Here is a 21,400-nt window from a genome sequence, read left to right as displayed (position 1 = left end):
GAAGAGCCCAGGAGGAGAGGCCCAGTTTGAATGTGTTGTTGACAAAATGCAGAGAAAAACCCTACTTATTAAACCTTTTTAAAGTGAGTGATACATATGACTTTTAAAGAAAGCAGGCTGAGATTTTTTGTTAAAAACCACCACTTAAGCATGAACAGGTCAAACTCAGCGAAGAGATAAGAGGCACAGCTTTGTCCACAGGAGGCGCCAAAATCAACACAAACCAAAGGTTCCTCACAGGAGCTTTAAGAACAGATGCATTTGTAGGATTGTTCCCACCTGAAGCCCAGTGTATCATCCTGTGTACACTCCAATGCATGCATTTATCATATATGGATTTGAAGAATGAATTAAATCCATGCAGCACCTGCACGGTGAAGTACTTAAATTCAGTTATGCAGCAGTTACAGATAATCTGTGTTTATCAGCTAGTAGGGGTTTGTCTTATCACATCCTTCATGACACTATAATTTTATATTATACTATTGTAGTGTGATCTTAAATATGATAAAACATTTTGTCAAATCATGAAATGAAATCTTAAAGTATTAATGACTATGTATGGCAGCAGCACAGCTGGAAGCAAACGCTGCTGGCTCTGCTCTGCAGGAGTTAGCTGCAAATAAGAAGTAGCTATATTAACTATGTTAAAGGTATTTTATTCTGCCAGAATTTTAGTGTTTCATTATCGCCCAAAATATCCTGCAATTCCATATTACGTTATTAGAATACCACTGGACCCTCTTGGAGTGGTTTGATGATCATAAAATTCTTGGATTGTCCTTCCTTACTGTCACACAAGCACAAATAAAAGTCCATTCTCATGCAAATACACACTCTCTCTCACACGCACACACGCACACACACACACACACACACACACACACACACACTTATGCATATTATGATGCACATTTACCAATCTGCTGTTGACCTCATTTCTCTTTCTATCTCACTAGTAAAAGGTCAGTGCATCCATGGGGCTCTGGCCAGTGAGCGGGACTAGGAATAAGTCATCGTATGTATATATAATACATTTGTGTATATTGTTAGCTGGAAGCAAAGCATTGTTACTTTCTCTCGCCTTTCACACCTGCTAAATGTCATTTCTTTCCCTGTCAATCTTCAGGCCACGGTGTGCTCACTTCCTGCTGTGTCTGCGCCATACACACACACGCACTCACAGTCAGAGACCTAATTGCTGTCAGCAGTATGAATGTGATGGTGATTATAACATGCATTGTAATGTGAATGTGATGCTAATGTGTTGAGACATGACAGAGTTACTTGTCTGCTTCTTACTCAGCCTTGATTCATCCATGTGGGGAAATTACAGAATCATAACAATAGCAAATCAGGACAGATTATATTTGCAATTTTAAAGCTGCATTGATTGAATGTCGATGTCATTTTGATACTTTTTAGAGCTCATTCCCAATTACAGGGAAAAAACTCCCTAACTCACTCAGAGACAGTAAACCACCTGCCTGTATGTTGTACTGGAGTATTTTCGCTTGTGGTGAGGGGCACAGATCAGCCCCTGAAAGGAAAAAAAGATTCTGTTTGATCAGCTCCTTCAGCACAGGCTCATAGCTTGGTCATAGCTTGCCCAGCAGCTTGATAATGGCAAGGTAATTCCACACCTTTTTGCTGTGCTTGTATGTCTGCAGCACCGTTGTATGGGCTGTGCTAAGTGTGCAACCGCACAGGGCCTCGTGCCTCTCAAGGGTCCACAACAACACTTCAAAAGTATCCCAATTTCACAGGAAAACCGCAGACCTGGCAACCCTGGCAACCCTGGCTTCACATCCTGCATTTTTTTTTTTACTATGTATAATATTTTCAAGACTGTTGTTGACCCACCATCATTCTGAAATGAAAATTCTGTTTGTCAATTCCATTATGCAAATCGTAAATTTTAAAATTTTATTTTCAATATCGCGTCGTCACATGTCATGCTCCATCTCGCTGCTCACTGCAAGCACGAAGGAGAAGGGGAAACAATGTCGGCTGCACGAGAGAGTGACAGATTTCGTAAACACGAGTCTGGTGCTGAGAAAAGATAAAGAATTTTAAAAAAGGAAAAATTTAATAGGTCACTGCGAGGATCGCTGGATACATTTGTCAACACTTACAGAGATGTGGTGGCTGAGCAGGTGCGCGAAGCTAGCGGGCATGCATGTCACTGAGCAGGGCCTTGCACGTCAAGTTTATCCAAACTTTACTTGTATTGCGCCGAATCATAACTAAAGTTATCTCAAGACACTTACAAAAAGAACACGTCTAGACTGTATTCTTTGTTATATCATTTAGAGAGAGGCCTAACATTGATCGCTATGAGCAGTATTTAGCAACATTTGGCACAGGGGCAAGGAAAACCTCCCTTTTAACAGTATGCTACCGCAACCGTAGTTACAAGCGGCCAGTGTTGGTGACACATTCACTATGCGTTCCTGCAGTTATCTCTAAGTTATGCTCGTCTCTCTAAAAACGTGCATCAATTTTATACCCCAAATAAGCAACAACATATAACTGACAGAAGGCATGGAGGTTTTTTTGGAACGATGAACTGTGTTCTCATGGCTCACGGTACGATAACAGTTTGGAGTGAAGTGAAGCCAAGTTTTAAACCTGCTAATGTGCATGAAAATCATGCGCTGTGCCAACACAGAGGGCTTCAACCAAGGACTTGCGCAGGATGCTCTGGCATACAGGTTGAAAGCAGTTAAACTTCACCTGCATTGTGACATCATTCGCTTAGGAGCTGCAGTGGCCAATAAATTATGCTCAAGCAGACCTTCTTGATGGATTACATCATGATATGAAAACTGTATTCCTCCTGTTTACTGTCACTCAAAGATAATAAATGTCACCACAATGACTTTCCAGAGTTGTAACTCTCTGAACTGAATCTGAGGACTGAGTCCTGTATGTTTTATTGTCTGATACACCTTTAAATTCATGGATACTGAAAGTGGACTTCCTGGATTGTAATCATTGTCTTACTCGTACTTTAATTACATCATCACCACTGGAATGAATATGAAAGTAATGTTATGGCTCAGCATTTATACATGATGTTCATTGTGGCTTATTTATAGTAGAGTTTCTCATCCTATCCTGTCTTGTGTTTTCTTCCAGGCTGGGCCCAGGCAGAAGACACTCCGCCTCTGCAGAGCCACCAGGAAGCCACAGAGCTCCAACGAGTCACAGAAGGATGCTCCGCTGGAGTTCTTGTTAAACTGAAGGAATAAAGTCTTCATTAAAATGCAGGGAAGCCTTGAAGTCCTTATACTCCCACAGAGTTTGATTTAAAGACCTTCTCCATTTGTTAAAGGATTTTTTCACTGCAGGCTCTATCACCAGGGTTCAGATGGAACTGTGGAGCTGCAGATGAGGGGGACTGCTTGCCTTGAATAATTGCCTTTTGTTTAAAAGATATAACATTCTGTGCCGTAAAGGCGTTCTCTTGGATTATCAGGGCACTACCAAAGGCCCGTATTCCTTAACCCTCCATTCCCTGCTCTTTGATCCATTGCCATCTCTCCACTCGTTCTTTTTTCTCTTTTCCACTTCCACCACTCTGGACTTGGTTGAAGTTTTTGCAGGATTAAGAACTAAACCTTCAAGCGTCAGCATTTTTTTTTTTCTCCAGGAATATATTCAAGCCAAAACTTTAACAGAAAACTAACGTCCCTGCGAGGATGCAGTGAACAAGAGAAGAGGGCAAGAGAGAAAGGAATAGAGGGGGATGAAAAGCAGATGGCCTTACTGCACCAACACCAACAGCCGGATGAATAAAACATTTGAATAGACAGGGAGTCGTGACATCTGGCTGTGGAGTGAGCCGGATTTTCTCATTCCTTCTCCCTTCCTTTTTTACCTTTGCTGTCAATTCTTTCAATCCCTTGCATCCATATCCTCCTCATCCCCTCTCTTTCTTGCAATCCTAGGCTTTTTTTTGCCTCTTTCCTCTGTGGATTTGGGGGGTTCAGGTCACTCACAGACAGAAACAATCTTGTTTCTTCTGCTCTAGCTCAGTATTGTTCCACCTGTGTGTGCCCTCTCACCAAACCCTTTCCCGCCCCTTCTCTTCCTCCCCCCGGGCGCCGTGTGTGATGGTGCGTACCCTCCTCTCGGTACTGGAGACATGCCTGTGCAGGAGATGGCGGTGAGTCCTGTAAAGTCCCTGTACTGGGAGCGGTTCCCTCCCATGTCGCAGCGCCGCGTCTACTGCACTCCCGTCTACCACGAAGGCCTTCTCTACGTGCTAGGGGGCTGCAGCGAGACCGGCATGCCCCTGGACAGTGTCGAGGTCTTGGATGTAGAGAGCCAAACCTGGAGCCAACTGCCGCCTCTGCCCACTGCGCGGGCAGGGACTTCAGCTGTGGAGTTGGGAGGCCAGGTGATGGTGCTCGGGGGCATGAATCAGCAGCAGACTCCGCTGGCCTCTGTGGAGGTTTACCACCCTGATGAGGGCAAGTGGGAGACGAGGGCCAGCCTGGGTCAGCCGTGCATGGGCGTCACAGCTGTGGAGAAAGGTAAGAAAGAGTTCTGCTTTCCATACTGTATGTGCAAATGCTGCAATGTTGTTAATAGAGGATGCTGCTATGGTCTGCTAAGGCAAGGGGACACTTTAATGCTGTTGAGCTAAGTTGGACCAGGTCTGTTCCCACATGGGTCTGTTGGTGTTGGCAGTCGGTCTGTTAGTCAGCTCAGGTTGTAATAAAGGGAACGTGCTTTCTGGTAACTTTGTGGATTGAAATGAAAGTGGATTTGAAAATCTGTCCAAGGTGGTGAAAATAATCTTTATGAGTGGTTTGTTCAGGAAACCTTTGCAGGTTTCAGATAGTCCTTAGGTTTATCCCAAGCTTAAGCTTAAGTTTGCTGGCTTTGAACTTTGAACCCAAGTCCGTTGACTTCCACAACGGGCAGTCCTTAATGTTAGGCTCGTTCGAGATGACTGCCGGCTCGCCTTGACAACAGGCGGGAGTAGCCGATTGCAGTTGGGGGAGGGGTCATAAAGTCGGACACTTCTGTGTTGACCAGCTTGCTGCTCACCTTGTCAAGCATCTATAATACTAACCCTCACTGTATACCAAGACCTTCTTCAAATAAGTTCACATTACATTTTATTAGGGGGTTTTGATAAAACGTTTGCCGTATGTCTGACAGTTCATGAAGTTTTCATCAGCCAGCAGGCGCTTCACTCAAACCAGAGCAAGTTGTTTCCCATCATGCGTGGAGATGTGCAGTTGGTGGAGAGCAACTGCGGCGCCTGGCCCTGAAAAGTACAACCACCTCGCTCCCGTGAGACTTCCAAGCCTCGCACAGTCGGGTTTTCAGAGCAAGTTCAGATTACAGTCATGCGATCTCTCTCTCTCTCGAACGAGCCTAATCTCAGCAATGTCCAATCAAAGTTAAGCAATCATGACCAGGCACAGCAGGTCTGTCAAGCCTTGGATTACTAAACTGTTGCACATCGAGATGTGCTAAGAGCAATACTTGCCATGCTAAGAGTTTGGAGGTTTGTCTCATGCCTGAGAGTTAGCATCACATTAGTTAATAACATTTGTGACAGCCCTCTTGGCTCCCTGTGTGAGCTGTCTTTCCCTTTTCAGGAGAGAATCAGGAAGTGCACTTAGTCAGTTATTATCACCTGTGTCTGCTGCTCCTCAGCTATATAAGCTGCTGGATTCAGCCTGTCACTCTCTCTCTCTTGCTGGGCATATGGTTTGATAAGTGTGACGTTGGTAGTGTTCATCTTTGGTTCAGAGTCATGTGTGGTCCTCTCCTCTTTGTCTGTCCCTTGAGCCGGGCTGTGTTATTATACACATTATTGTTCGGGAACACGAAAGGCCCCATACATGATAAGCGGTGGATGTTACAAGATAAGATCAGTCCTCAACCATAAAATCCTTCAGTTGCACTTTAGTTTTTTCTCTGAATAACTCACACTGCTTGTGTTTGTGAGTCAAGAGGTTTGCTCTGGTTCTCCTGGTTATTATTTATTTTTTAGACATTAAGTTTGACAGGTTTACTTGATTGCAGTGCTTAGAGAGCGCTTATTTCAGGTCCAATCTAATATTCTAAATTGTCAGAGCAGGACCTTGGGATCACCCTGTCAATTATGGCCGAAATCCTCATGTAGTCTCATTAAGAGCTGATGAAGTGGAGTATGCAGCAACTTTGACACGTTCATTATCCTTTAAAATAACAACAGCATTAACAAAACGCATTCCTTTGAAGTGAAGTTGATGAATTAGCTGTCGAGTCTGTGAGAGGCCTGTCCAAGCATTGCAGTGGCTGTTAAACTAAGCTGTTGGATAGCAGTGATATCGATGAAGTCATGAAGCCGCTCTTTATGTTGGGCTTAGGTTTGGTAAATATTGCAGGGCAGCAATCCAAACATTCAGATGATTTAAGTTGTCCACTGGTTGTATTTGGGTGTTTGTGTGTGTGCATAAGCCCACTGCTAATCTTTGCGTGCGTGCATGTGCTTCCTCGTGCGCTTTGGAAGAATGTCAAACACAGCTCTTGTGGAAGAGACAGTCGTCACGCAGTCTACCTCCTCTGAATAAACATACTGGACTTAATGTTCATTCCCCAGGCATGTGCAGGCTGTCTGAGGTTTGTGTGCTAGCACAGGGGAAGCGAGAGTCGTGAGAGCAAGGAAAAAAAGAGTGGGAGGAAGGAGACAGGAATGAACTAATCACAGTCCAGTATATGGGAAGATATATACAGAATATCTGTTGGCAAAAAGTCCAGAGAGACGTTAAATATGACGTAGGAAGAAGGCTGAGAGCAGAAGGGATAGAAGTAAGATAAGGCTGAACTCTCACTTCCTGTGGTTTCCTGTGTTTACATCTCAGGCTGCATGCGGCCGCTGTGTCAACCTGATTAACCGAGGTTTGACCTTTCAAGGTAATAGAGATGAAATGATGGGATGTTTCTGTAATGTGCAGTTTTATTCTATCTATTTCACTACGTCAAAACTGGGATACAAAGTCAGTTACAGACGTTTGTAGCTAGCTAGCTTCTGCTGCTTAAGCTCAGCTTTTATCACCACTGTGGTCATTTTTAACTGCATATGTTGCATGTTAGAATGAAAACTTATATAAAGATATAGATAAAAATAATCAGAATTAAATATATAAGCAATATTCTTTTTAGCAACACCTTGGGGTTTTGACCCCTCAGATGTATTTTCTGCCCCTGCAATTTGTTATGCAGCCTACCCTATAAACAATATCAGTAACAACAAAAACGTTGGCAGAGATACAGGTGTCATAGACTGTAATGAGACACCTCTGAAGTTTTCCTCACATCTTGTCTCCTGACACCGTTACAGTCCTTTCGGAATGAAGTCGTTCTGGCAATGCCAGAAGACGAGGAAACGAGCACTGCTTCACCTCAGGGAGCTTCCTGCTCGAGCCCTGCGCGCTCACTCTGATGCACACTCTCCCTAACACGCAGAAAAAATCCCTCACACGCAACAAAAAGCCGAACTTATTATAATCCTCAAACATAACTACCTGTGCCACCAACAATCGTGCCAACAGTTATTAATAAAGACTGTCCAGTGTACATTACACATGCAGTAGGGAATATAGCAATGGATTCCAGCAGCACAAATAAGTAAACTAGTGTTTACAACTTTTCTTTGATGTAAGCACACAGAACGTTAGCTAACATAAGATCATGACAGCGTGTCTGGAGATATAAATAATGAATGAAGTTACGCTACATGTTGCACTATCCATGTTATCTCTTTCACCCCCATCACCCCTCACTTCTCAGCTAATTATGACTCATTCCGTCAATGGAATTTAATCGCTAATTAAAAAAAACAAACCTTTTTATTCAAACAAAATTGTCAAAATAAAATGTATTTTCAAAACAAAAATACACATAAAAAGACATATTCATTCTAAAGGCCGCCCACTGGCTCAGGGCCCTGGGCATGTGCCCACTTTGCCCATGCGGTAATCCTTACTGAAATCAACACTTCAATATTTATTGTAACCAAAGAGAACAGATTTTGTCGGTGGCTCTTCACTGTGCAGTCAGCGGTGCGATGTAACGAGCATCGAGATGGAACACGCTTTCCGTCCAGAAACGAGCAGCAGAGCTCTGCTGTAAAGCCCTGCAGACAAAACACTCCCCTAAGTGGAAGCTGTCACACTCATTAGAGAGAAAGTCCCACTAGAGAAAAGCTTAACATTAACAGCTCAAATGTGCATGTTTTCATGTTCAGTGAGTGCCTCAGAAGAGAGACACCAGAGTGCATTTTTCTCTCTTAGCAGCTGCAATGCGAAGACCAAATTACAGTAGGAAAAAAGAAATGAGACAGGAGGACACTCGTATCATTCTGTTGCAATTATATCTTACATTCACACTGTTTACAGTCTTCAGGGGAGAGGAGATTCTGTGTCGTTGATTATCACCTCCAGTTAATCCTGTGGAATTAACTAGACTGGGACTCTGCAGGACCCAGTGTGAGTCTATTAGGATTATAACTGCTGTTTATCTATAAATTTATGTCATGCAATTGTTAACTTCTTCTGAAAGATCTGCAGCATTATAAACAGAGAAGGAATGTCATGTTATTATATGATGACTTGTATACCTTAATGTGTGTGTGTGTGTGTGTGTGCAAGCACTTCTGCTCGTGTGGCACCCCGATTGCTGCATTTTTGTCGCTCCGGCCACAAATGTCTGTTGGTTTAAATAATAGGGCGACACATGTTTTTCACTGTATGTGGCAACATTCTTCACAGCTCCCTGTAAAACGTAGTCTTACAGTTGCCATCCCTGCTAAGGTCTCTGGGTGGGAAACCATTATCCGGGTCTCTGTGTGGAGTCACGTTCAGGAAAGGTTCCCCTGCAGCTGAATCACACGAGGCTCCTGCAGCTGCACCATGCTCTGCATAAAGGTGGCTTTTAGACCCTCTTGCTCGATTGAAGTAATAAAATTGTCCAATGAATTTAAGCGCAGGATGTCATGGTTACAGCTCGGATGCAACAGCTCAGATGGAAGATGTGAAATATAATCCGTCTCTAAAAAGGAAGCACTTATGTGTAAGATTTTACTGCACATAGATCGATGTGTTGATGGATATCCTCGCCAATGCTTAATGCATGCCTTTCCTGGACTGACAGCTACATTAAATAATGTGTATATTGGTGAGATTTAATGCTTTGATTATAAATAGTTACATCATAAAACAGTGTGTCGTATTACACAATTTTCTTCAGTAAATAAAAGTTTAACCTTGTGTTGCTGCCATTTTCTCCGACATAAAAATAGCTCTTCCACAAACCTTGTAACTAAATGATGAAGTAACCCTGAACCTGTCTTACATAAGACGAGAGTTTTGTTTGCAATGCTAACAGCAGCAAGAAGAAAACACAACCTCTGCATACTTCAATGGAATCTGACGTTATATGGAGGCTTAAAATAGTTATTTTAATGTCTTAAAAGGGAAAATTTGTGTTCATCAAGTATGCAGTAGCCCGAGTGAATGGTGCCCCAAAGCTCAAGCTACTCATTTAAAGCTTGCATGGCAACTTTGTAAGAATGCAGCAAGAGTAAGCTTTAGTAAGATTTGAAAGCATCCAGCCGTAGAAATGTCAAAAAGCCACTTCACTCAAACACACAATCAGGCACTGCCTCATTTATTGTCCACAAGAGGGCGCTAGGGTGCGGAGTGGACGGCATCACAAGCCCTTTTTATGCATCCGCCATTATTCCGCCTCTGTACTTTTACACTGGAACAAATAGTGCCGTCATATTGGTGTCCCAGACTGTGATTCTACACAGTGTTGCAGTGTAGCAAAAGAGGTGCAACTTTTAAACAAACAGCACACGCCATTTTGCCTCTGTCACACCTGTATTACTTCCTCCATTACTGTCTTGATGGTGAAACAACTTTGCCCCACCATTCCTCTGTTCCTTTTACTGGTTGCGTGTCCGTTGCGTGACAGCTGTGCTGCGGTTTGACTTCGTGCTCCGCCGTCCATCAACACTCACCGGCTCTGTTTTCAGTGTGCAGCAAGAAGCAGCATCGCCGGACAGCTGGAGCCATGAGACCGAGGAGTTCCCATGTTTATTACAGAATCATGCGCGACCGTGCGAGATAATATGGCATATGAGCTATAAAAACAATTACAAACACACATTTCATAAACAAATGCGCTTAATTAATTTTGTTGATATAGTTGAGTGAAATGTGACCTGGCGTCAACATGGAGAAATTTACTCTGAAAATTAACCGGATGTTTTAATGTGGTTTCGGGGTCTGATTTCTTGTCTCGGCTGGTCTGCTCCGTGCTGAATTGATGCGCAGTGCTCCGGCATCCGGCAGAAATAGAAGCCCTGCATAACTCCAGCCGAGTGCCATGGACTGCCGGAGCTGTGGTGCAGCAGAGACTCTCATTAACTAAAGTGAAACCTATCAGCTCTGCTGCTGTAACAGAGCAGAGGCGAATCACAATCACGCAGCTGGTGGAATTTACGGGTAACAGTCCCACTTTGAGCAGGCTGTGTAAAAGGGGTTCTTGTCGTTGCTAACCATATCAAACTCTTGCTGCCATTTTTGTGCAACTAACTTGCTAGCTTTAGCTCATGGAAGATGCTTCGTAATAAGCCATTAGAGTTATTAGAGGCCTGCTACAGTCAAATATATGCCTAATTTTTTTGTCATTTGTCAGAGCATCTGATTTATTGAAGTCTGTAAAGCATGTGAATATGACAAATAAAATCTTCCCCTTTAAACCTGTCCCCATGGAAAACCACTTTACCTGTTGTCATAGACCCCGTAACTTTAAATTTAATCACAGTAGGCAACTGATATGTACGGAAGCCCTGAGCGGACATGCACTTTATTTACTCTGTTTCCCCGTGATAACGAGTTAATTTCCGGTTGTTTTCTCAAGATAACCGAAACTTCAGATGACCATAACTCGTATCTTCAGAGTCTCAACAAACATAGAAACAGGCTTAACTTACCTCATTACTGTGGGCACAAGAAAACCAGCTTTGTTATCTCGAGATAACAAGAAAAAAAAGTTGGGATCTCGAGAAAACAACTGAAATTCACTCGTTATCACGGGAGTAAACGGAGTAATAAAATGTATGGATGCATGTCTGCTTAGGGCTCCCGTGATATGTACTATATACTGTACATATCTGGGTGTACATGTACATTATAAAGTCACAGTGTGACTGTCTTTCCTTGAGTGTCTTGCCTTAGCAGCAATGGCCAATTATTTTTTGTCTTGTTTTTTTCTTCCTGCAGTCAGGGGATCTCCATTCAGAGTGAGGCATCATGGGTAAGGAGGGAACATAGGCCTTCCTTATATATTGTTGAGAACTGAGACTTGGTGTTGATACATCTTGTATGTTTTTTTAGAGTCTGTGTGGAAATGCACATTTGTTTGTCATTGTAAAGAACAACAATCTCTGACTAAACAAATGCAAACAAAAAACCTTTATCTGGGTAGGATGAATAGTTTCAGCGACCTATAGGAATCATGTGTGCTGCGTGATTGAATACTATTTGTATGCAAATGTATTCCTGCAGTATGTCAGGAAGAACGCCTGTTGGCACAAAGACCCACCCCCATTAAAGCAGCCTTCAGGCCGGTCACAGCAGACAGCAGGTGCTCATGAATTATTTTTTGCTTTGCTCCTCACGAAGCATGAAGTGTGTTTCTGTCTCTGTCATCATGGAGGATGAGTCATTTGACATTTTACTTTGGCCATAAAACAGCAATCAGGCTTATTGTGTCTGAAATTATGTTTTGTGTTCTTACTTCAGAATAAAACTTTTAAGTTATGCAGCCTGACATTTTCTTTGATTAAACAAAAAACTGCCACATAAAGTTTGTTTAAAGTTTGGGTTCCTCCACATGCTGCAGAGGTGCTACCTGGTGTTTGAACAGCTGCGAGGGTCATGTCATTCTTTTGTCCTTTCAAAATAAACAACACTTTGTAAGGAAAGGATTCATCATTTTTATGTGCGCCTATACAAGCCTCAATCATTAGCATGCCCAGATAATTAGCCTACTACCTACGCCAGTAACCCAAAATAGCTTCCTGCTACTGTATCATTAGCTCACTACATAGTTTTAAAGGGTCACGTTACATTAGAAAACACACTTTACTTTAGTATCAGAGTTTAAAGTGATACACTGTACAAAAGAAGAAAGTTATTTTTTCCCTGTTCACGGTGTCAGTTAAAAAAAAATTAACACAAAAGTAATTTTTAACTTTTCAAAAGGATAATTTAAGAGCTTAATGGTTTTTAATGATAAATTCTGTGTACAAATATAAACGAATATGGCATTTTATTGCTTAATACACAATTACAATTTTTTACAAAAAACAGTAAAACAACAGTTAAACCTTTGGCAGAAAAAAAACTCTTGTTTCCTTTCAAATACAGATATATATTTCATGTACCCTGCATCTTCACAGTACTGTAGTAGAGTACACTTTATTTGCTTGGGGAATCAACACTCCAGCCAAACCTCTCATCATAAGCCCTCATTATCATGATGTCATTTTTAAATATATAAATAATGAATCCATCTTTCCTGGTCCAAGTGTGTTCTTCAGATGTAAGTGAAATGAACCAGCAAAGGAAGGTTCTGACCGCAGACTGTATAAATAAGGATGTAGCCACTGTGACGTGGCCCATTGGTTTCTCAACTGCGTAAATAAATGGTGACTGACTGTCAGGTGTTTATTCATCAGACTATTGAAGTAACGGACTCGCTGCTGGCTCACCCAGTGAGATAGCGGCGGGTGAACGACACATACCGGGAAACTTTAAATAATCAGTCTTCTCATCACTACAGTCCTTTGTAATCTTTCCAGCGAAAAGTCAACAACTTCTGACTCCTATTTACTGACCGACGAATAAATAAATGTTTGATAAACACTGGGCTAACATGCCAGGTATAGCGAGCACAGTATACCTGCTACTTAGTGCAAAAAATATATCAATACAATAATACTAGAATTTAACTCACTGAGAAGCTGGAGCTCAGACTTCTTGCACAGCCAGATAGTTCCATAAATCACACAGAAAGCCACATTATACTGTGTGTCTGATTTTTGCATGAAAAAGTCCCAAATAGGCTCCAACAACACAAACAGGTGAAGTTAAGTTCAGTGACTGTGTCTGTGTTGATGTCTAGCAGACAGCCAGCAGTATCCACCTGTCACTCAAGTGACCCTGCACCTATAATTTGAGGCTGAAAAATTAAAACAGGTGAATTATACAAAAACTCAACCCCATGCAGTTATCTTTAGCCTAACAGGCTGTGGCTCTGTTGTACCAGACTGTAAACATGTTTATTTCTGCTGTAAAATTGGCCATTTTCCCATCTGCCGTAATGTTATTTACTGGCTTCTGGAGCCAGCCTCAAGTGGCCACTTGAGGACTGCAGTTTTTTTGCACTTCCGCATTGGCTTCTTGTTTTCACCACCGGAGGTTGCCGCTTGGTTCTGACCGAAAAGTACAACTGAGAGACCAATAAAAGAAAAAAGTTTTTTACTCTTTGTCATAAAGCAGAAGTAAGTAAACCAGGCAGGCAGAAAGATGCAAAAAGGACGGGATTAAACAATTGGGCACGAGTTCAAATTTCATGCAGTAACTTATGTAGGTGGGAAACATTCAGGTAAAAAGCTTATTGTGGAATACATAAGACAGCCTGACAGGGAACAGGTGGGAATAAGCAGATACGTTTACATTGAGCATGTGGGTGGGAGTTAAAGGAGTTTTTATTATTTCACCCTCGGGATGTTTACTGCCTCACTTTGAACTTAAACATACCTCAACTGTACCTCACCGTACTGTAGTTCTTCTGTGCAAACCAAAGTCTCTCCCTGATCAATATGCTGCTGTTTGATGAACACCTGTTGGTTTTCTTCACAGATTTCTTTGGTGGGATTAAGAAAGTTGGAGCTGATTATTATGTGGAATTGCCCCATGTTATGCAGGGCTACTGTAGAAAATGGTTAAATATGCTAGCTTTAAGGTGTGTGTGTGTGTGTGTGTGTGTGTGTGTGTGAGACCCAAAGAAAGACTGTTCATTGTATTCGGTGTGTGTAAGCCTGTCTTGGGATGTACTTTCAGCCAACATCCATTTCTCCACTGATGCCTTCTGATGTCTGTGGTGACCCTGTGTGTGTGTGTGTGTGTGTGTTTCAGATGGTGGTCGGATGATTGACATGTCTTGGCCTGCTTGGCTGCCCTTGAGCCTCTTCTCTCCTCTCCTCTCCTCTCCTCTCGTTCCTCTCCCCTCCTCTCCTCTCGTTCCTCTCCTCTCCTTTCTCTGCATTTCAGAGTCCACTGATCATGCTAGCGTTGCTGTTGCTTGGCAACAAGTGTGTGACTGCCGTGTTCATTTTTAGCCTTATCGGAGTCAACAAGCAAATTAACTTTCATGTCTGTGAGCCACAAACAGAGTGTGTGCGTGCGTTCTGTGTGTCTTCCTAAATTAGCAGCATGTTTTTCACTGAGCGTGTGTCTGTGTGCTTAATTACACCATGTATGTGTGGATCGTCTCCTTATCTTCTGCAGTTCTTTACCTTCTCCATCATTTACTTTGCTCTTTGCTTTTAACTTTCCCCTCTTACCTCTTTTTCCTCACTTTAGATACTTACTGCGGCACACACTTTTTCCCCTCCGGCTTCGCTCACTTTGCACAGACATGACACATTTTGTATAATAAATACAGTCACCCGCTGTGCCATTAAGCGTCTAGCTTTAAGCTTCTTCATGCCTTAGCAGAGCTGCTTTTTAATTGCTGCAGCATGACTCAGAGAAGTGTCAGACTTCTACTTTAATGATGAGGATAATTTCCTTTTTCACCCAGTGTGTGATTTACGATCACTCTCCTCTCCTTATAGTCGACAGTCAGAGTCTGTCGGCTGGCCTGCAAACCGTCTAACCGAACAATGGCTGTTCCACAGGGCTGTCAGGCTCCTGAAAGATATGAGATGTGTTCCCACAACAGAGGAGATAAAGGCTCGCTGTAATGGCTTCAGAGCGGTGCAGGAGAGGGTTCTTTGGGGAAAAGGTGTGAAGTCAGTTACAAACAAACCCCAGGAAAGACTCCAATCTCTCCTCCTGCAGAGAGAGAAAAAGGTTTGAAGGCAGCTGTACGGCAATGTGTGTTTTTTTTTTTCCTTTTTCGAATATGCCACAAAAAGCAGAGCAGTCAGCTCGGATTCTTGGAATTTAATTGAATATACATGTTTCTACTTTCACTGTGCTTCAGATCTTCCTGCAGCACATACCAAAATTTTCGAGTGCTTGCTTTTCTTGAACAACCTGATGACCTGGTTTCTGGGTTCCTGGAGCCTCAGAATGCATTATGCAAAAGTCTGCTGCATTCTGCTTCGAGCGGGCTGCTGTAAAGTTCTCTGTGATGGAAGTATGCTGAGTTTTGGGTCAGTTTGGTTGTGTGATGGATTTGAAATTGGAAAGAGCTAACTTAGAAACGTGTGAGGTAAGGGGTTGGGATTGGCTTGTGGACTTTGCCTGTTGGAACCGACATGTTCTCAAACCAACATGTCAAATTTGGCAACTTGGTCTGTAGCTCTCTGGTGTTTGGCATGTCTGTTTTCAACTTAACAACAACAATAAATATACGACGACAGTTAGACTTTTAAAATATAGCTGTAATGTCTGTGATATCAATTAGGCAACATCCAGTTAGAATTTCAAAATAAAGCAATAATTAATATCACTTCATACAACAGTTAGTCCCAACAAAGTAATCTGATTGGACAAGAGGCATTCCATGAGTGGTAAAAAAGAACAACATCACTGGGACTTTTCACTCTGCGTATCACTCCGCCTCAGCCAGGTGTTCTGAATACTGTTAATTAACATTACAGCAGACCGTGTATGTCTGGATTAATCAAGCTGGTACCTGTGAATCACACAGCAGTCTCTTATGTCACTGGTTGATGAAAAATTAGAACAAACAGATAAATGGACATGATACAAACGGCTGATCTCTGTAGACACAGTGCAGGAGAATGTTTGGGTTGCTTGGCAGAAAAAGTTTCAGTTTCAGTTAAGTTGTGGAACTTGTTGAGTTGATGGAGCAAAAAATTATTTTGTTGATTATTACTTTTTACTACTATTTGCCGCTTGTTTAACTGTTTAAATATCACACTTGAGGTTTTCTGCGGCCTCGTGCCTTCGACCGAATCATCTCATGTGATATTACTTAATTAACAAAACTTACTGTTTAAGCACCAAATGTTCTTGGTTTAGTTTAGGAAAAAGGACATGATTTAGTACCACGTACATACGCCATAAGTTACCTAACTTACTCATCATTTTGAACTTAACATACCAGGTACGGCCTACAACATTGTTATGTAACATTTGTGACAATGTGGGTTAGACTTTCAAAATAATGCAGCAAGCAGTATTTGATGACTTTTGGTCATGCAACAATCACTACTACTTGGTTAACAGAGCAAAATAGTGGCAATTTGGTTGTTAAGGGAAAAAGGATCATGGTTCGGGGTTGACATACGTCAGCCAGATACACAGCTAAGAAACAGTCGTTACTCACACACAGGAAATCAACCCCAATCTCCTGGATGAAAGTCCTGTGTTTGACCCCTTTTTTGCACCAGACCATCTCCCTAAACTGATTTCAGCACTTTTCATACTGCGTCACCCGACTTCAACGTCTCAACAAAACAATAAGCTAGTGGACGAGATCCAGATATGATGCTAGAAAGGTCCCCACGCTGTCATATGTGGAAACTTTGGGCCCACTGACCCCACTGCTGTTTTTGTAATATCCCCACCATTCTTACTCCCAAGTCGTCAGTCGTCAAAGCAGCAAGAGGAGAGATAAAAGAAGTCTTACAGGATTTTTTCAGAGCTTACAACTGTCTAAAATCAACACTGCTGCTGTTTCTGATTCTGTCTCTACATCTTTGTCTTAACACGGTAAAGAAATGCCTGAGGACACGGCGGGACACAGACAGATTCCTCAGCAGTTTCTGTGTATCTTTTATCCATGGTTCGTGGGAACGGGTGTTCTAGGGAGTGAATTTCATTGTTCAGGTTATGTGACAAGTTTTTAAACAGTTATAATGCTGGGTTTTGCTTCGAGACCAATTCCATGGGTCACTTCCTGTATATTTAAATTAATTTAGTATGTATGTTTGTTGCAGTAGTATAGAAATATGGCTCCTTTAACCAACATAGTTAGTCTTAGGGGCCGATTAGACAGACCGCGTTTTCGTGTTTTAAAAAAAGAGCAGCTTGCCCCAACTAGGGCTGCACAATATTGTTTAACTATTGCGATGTGCGCATGTGCAATAGTCACATCGCAGGACGTGCGATACTGAAGCAAATTAAGATGATCGAGGCAAACTCTCCGTTACGTGAGGTGCTTTATAAGTGAGTGTACTCCCGTTATCAACAGCACCTCATCACGGTGCTGATTAATGCTGTGGTGGCTACACAAATGGACCCGTTTACGGAGCGTTTGTATGTATTTGTATTCATTTTATAAAGAAACGCGTCGCTCTCTCTACTTTTTCATAAAGCTGTCAGAGTTGTTGAACCATGTGTGTAAAAGTAGGTGAGGGGTTTGTTTTGTTGGAAGAAAACTGACTTAAGAGTCTCAAATATCCACAAGTATGATTGTTAGTTGTTTCTATGGACATTAAAAACAACTGTGTTTATCTGGTATAATTTTCTGTAGATATATGTTGGATTAAATTTAAAAAGGTTGTGCTCCCAACTCAAAACAGAGCTGTTGGTTTGTACAGGTAAAGTTAAAGGATATGTCATTAACTTTTCCCTGTGTAACTTCTGACTTTATTATAGACACATACCGTAGTGTAGATAGCAGTAACTAGTGAATTCAGGTATAAAACACAAGAAAAACAAGGCCCTCGCTTTGAAAGAGTAAAGTGACTGTTTTTGTCACAGCATGATGATGTCATCAAGCCTGCACGGGGCCAAAGGTTACAGATACTAATGAATCTGTGAACAGAGTTCAAACATCTTCTTCTCTTTCAGTTGACTTTGTAGCAGGTAAGGAAGGAAGTGTTTGCCATCATATGTCAGTGTACTCAAAACATTTTATTTTAAAATGGACGTGAAACAACTGAAGGTAACAAAGTTAACCACACACAAAGAAACACAAAGTAAACACAATTAATGAGAACAAGTAATCAGTCCTCTGCACGACCGCAACAACAAAAGGTGGCAGTGATTCGTCTGAAGAATCTGCAAATCCTCTTCATCAGTTTTCTAGTGCGGCCAGAGGAGGCTGAGGCCGGAGAAGGGGAGTCTGTTATTATGGCTTCATCAGCAGACAAGTAAGCTGGATCTTCTTCATAAGAGACAGAAGGCACTTCTCCATCAGAATACCAGCCATCTTCTGTAGTCTGTAGTCCTTCATGAGAGCGCCAACTTTCTGCTGCTGAAGCTTCATCACTGGAAACAGATTGTCGATCACTGCCAGGGGATCCAGCGGCTGACTCCTGGTCAGAGTTTGGGCAGATGCTCATCATGGTTCGGGAGGTGGAAACACTGCGTAAAGTAATACAATCGATCAGTGAATTAGTCATACAATGAAGCGGACAGTCCGGCCTCTTGTGTTACCAGTTTGAACAGACAGTCACTTACTAGTCTCTGCTGTCAGCGTGCTCGGTCAGGTGGGACATGGTGATGAACGGGTGCTGCAGAGCTTGATGGGGAGAGATTCTCTGATCCCCGTCGAGATGCAGCAGATGTTTCAAGAGGTCCACAAAGGCCATCCTGTCCTCGAACTCAGCAGCCTCCCCTTCTGGATAGAACTGGACATGAAAACAGATTTAGGTCAGTTGATTTAGCCCCAAACCTCTCAGAGACAGATTATTAACTAGTCAAACACAGCAGAGAGTACCTACATGAACCAGGGCATCCAGAGAGCCGGGCAGCTCAATGTAGCTGTCACTTTCTTGAACTTTAATGGGGTTAGCAGCTGTGAATTCTTCAGGCGTCTAAAGGAACAAAATATATATGAGAACCAGAAGAACTCAGATGAAGTGATTAAAGAAACTCAAACAAAGAGGAACATGGCTACTCTACCAGCAGCCTCCATGTTGGACCGTCAGCAGCCTGTTCCTCCCTGAAGAAGAAGTGGGTAAATCCTCCTGCACGGAGCAGGCGGTCCTCCGGCTGACCCAGAAGTTTAACCATGCTCTTCATCTGCAGACAAAACACACACAATCACGTCAGCTGATATTCTGCAGAAAGTCTCCATTTTGTGTGAGGCAGCTTACATACCATCTGATATTCACAGTTCGTAGGGAAAGGGTTGTCAGCCAAGTACAGGTACGCCAGAACGCAGCCGACTCCCCACACATCGATAGCCTCAGTAAATGGCAGGCCGAGGGTGACTTCTGGAGCCCTGAGGAGAGAAGACAAGAGCCCAAGATGAGAAATCTGTCGGCCATCTTTGAGGACAAGAGGACAACGTGAACGTTTAGATCAATGACACAAACTCTGCTAACCAATGAGCTGTGCAGGATGAACGCACCTGTATCCACCTGGCTGACACATCAGCCCAGGCTGGACTTTGGAGGCCGGAATGGCCGTACCAAAATCAATTAATTTCACCCTGAGGGGCTGGTCCTGCTGGTTGACGAGCATAACGTTGTCGGGTTTGATGTCAGTGTGCAGGATACCGAGACCTTTCAGGGCGTCCAGGGCGACCAACAGCTGCAGGGACAAAACAAGAACAGACAAACTTTGGATTTAGTTCTCCATGATCTGCTGTGTAAGGAGTTTATATGTAGAGCAACAGATCAATGGCTCCATATCATACTTGCTGAGCGATCGGCCGGATCTCCTTCAGAGACAGTGGTTTGAAGTCCTGGTATTCGATCAGGTCATACAGATCTGTGTCCAGCATCTCAAACACCAGACAGGTGTGTCCCTGATGTTCAAACCTCTCGAAGAACTTGGTGACGTTAGCGTGGTCTGGATCGAGGACAGAGATGAGCTCTAACATGGAGATCTGGAGAGAAAACAGGAAACATGGCAACAGTTTATTTTACTGAACGTCCTCTGACGGAGCAGACAACATCTGCAGTGTTCTGTTTGTCCTAAGAATCACAATAAGTCTAAAGATCTACCTCATTCTCAGTGTCCAGGATGAATCCAGGGTCCATCTTCAGGATCTTAACAGCCACCATCTCATATGTATCAAGGTTCAGGCACTTGGCCACTTTGCCAAAGCAGCCTTCACCAATAAACTGCATAACGAGGTATGCAGACGAGCTGCTGAGCAGGACTTGACTAACCTGAACCTCAGACATTTTCACAAAGTCAGGTGTCTCTCAGGTGAAAGGTTGAAAATGAACCTTCAAGGTTGCAAATTACAAAACAAACAGGAACGGACGAAATCTAAAACAATAATCTTCTCTCTCTCTTCTCTCGAATGTGTGTGTCTCTCTATCAGTGCTGATGGGGAACTGACCAAAATCCACTGAACTGCTCAATTTATAAACTTGCACCTAGAACTCGCTGTTCCATGCTGTCAGATGGGTTCTTAGAACTCAGTTAAAAAATGCACTAAAATGCATTAGCAACATGCTAATAAACATGTTTTTATTCAAAAGATGATGGATAGATATTTAGTCCATGCATGTTGTGCAGAGGGTGGAAGTCGTCCATAACAGTGAACAGTTGCTATTCTGGCCTCTTCCAGTCAGACGAGCTGCAGGCCCACAGCAGCCTCAGCCTTCTGCCCCAGTTGTTCCCTATCAATTTAAAGTGAGTGTAAGTGTGTGTGTAAAATGTATAAAACAGACACACTTTTTACACATTTCTATCTTTCCATTTTTTTTATTTCATCGAACTTTAAAAAATTATATTATCATGTCAAACCCATAAAACACCTAAACAGAGTCCCTCACACTGGGAAAAGAAGTGTGTCGCTAAGTGTCAGCTGTTACAGGCAGGCTCCTTGTAAAGTCTGTAAAGGCACTTTATTAATCTTTTCTGTTACAACAGCTTCAATCACAGTCAAGACACCACATCTTACACTGAACATAAAAACCTTTATGCACATAAAAATAATAAAAATCTGTTTCTAAACCAAACTAAAAATGTCAAATGACACAGTTAAAGATATTTAATAAATGTAATAACTCCTGCCCTCGGCCCTTTGCCCTGTTTCAGTCCCCATTCTCTCTTCCCCTGTTTCCAACACTATCCACTCTCCTCCTATCCTAGTAAAAACCTCAATATAGATATAAATAAATACAGTGCACAAAATACATGTATGTATAACAGATGGCCGCTAACAGAAAGGACTTCCTGAAGCGTTCAGTCCTGCATCTCGGTGGACT

The 21,400-nt window shown here is 42.5% G+C and overlaps 1 protein-coding gene across 1 annotated transcript in view; it reads left to right on the top strand.

The window, feature by feature from the left end:
- The first annotated feature begins 4,150 nt into the window (after positions 1 to 4,150).
- The window catches only part of klhdc8b (kelch domain containing 8B), a 164,091-nt gene continuing 146,841 nt past the window's right edge, over positions 4,151 to 21,400 (top strand). The window contains exon 1 of the mRNA XM_069660785.1: positions 4,151 to 4,541. Coding sequence (XP_069516886.1) covers positions 4,151 to 4,541 — 391 coding nt within the window. The remainder of the gene's footprint in view (positions 4,542 to 21,400) is intronic.

This window comes from Semicossyphus pulcher, unplaced genomic scaffold (genome assembly GCF_022749685.1).
Source record: "Semicossyphus pulcher isolate SPU_LCO1_2020_fin unplaced genomic scaffold, fSemPul1.0.p SCAF_13, whole genome shotgun sequence".
In the NCBI taxonomy this organism is placed as follows: Eukaryota; Metazoa; Chordata; class Actinopteri; order Labriformes; family Labridae; genus Semicossyphus; species Semicossyphus pulcher.
Note: the sequence above shows the minus strand (reverse complement) of the source record. Positions and strands in the feature narration are given on the sequence as shown.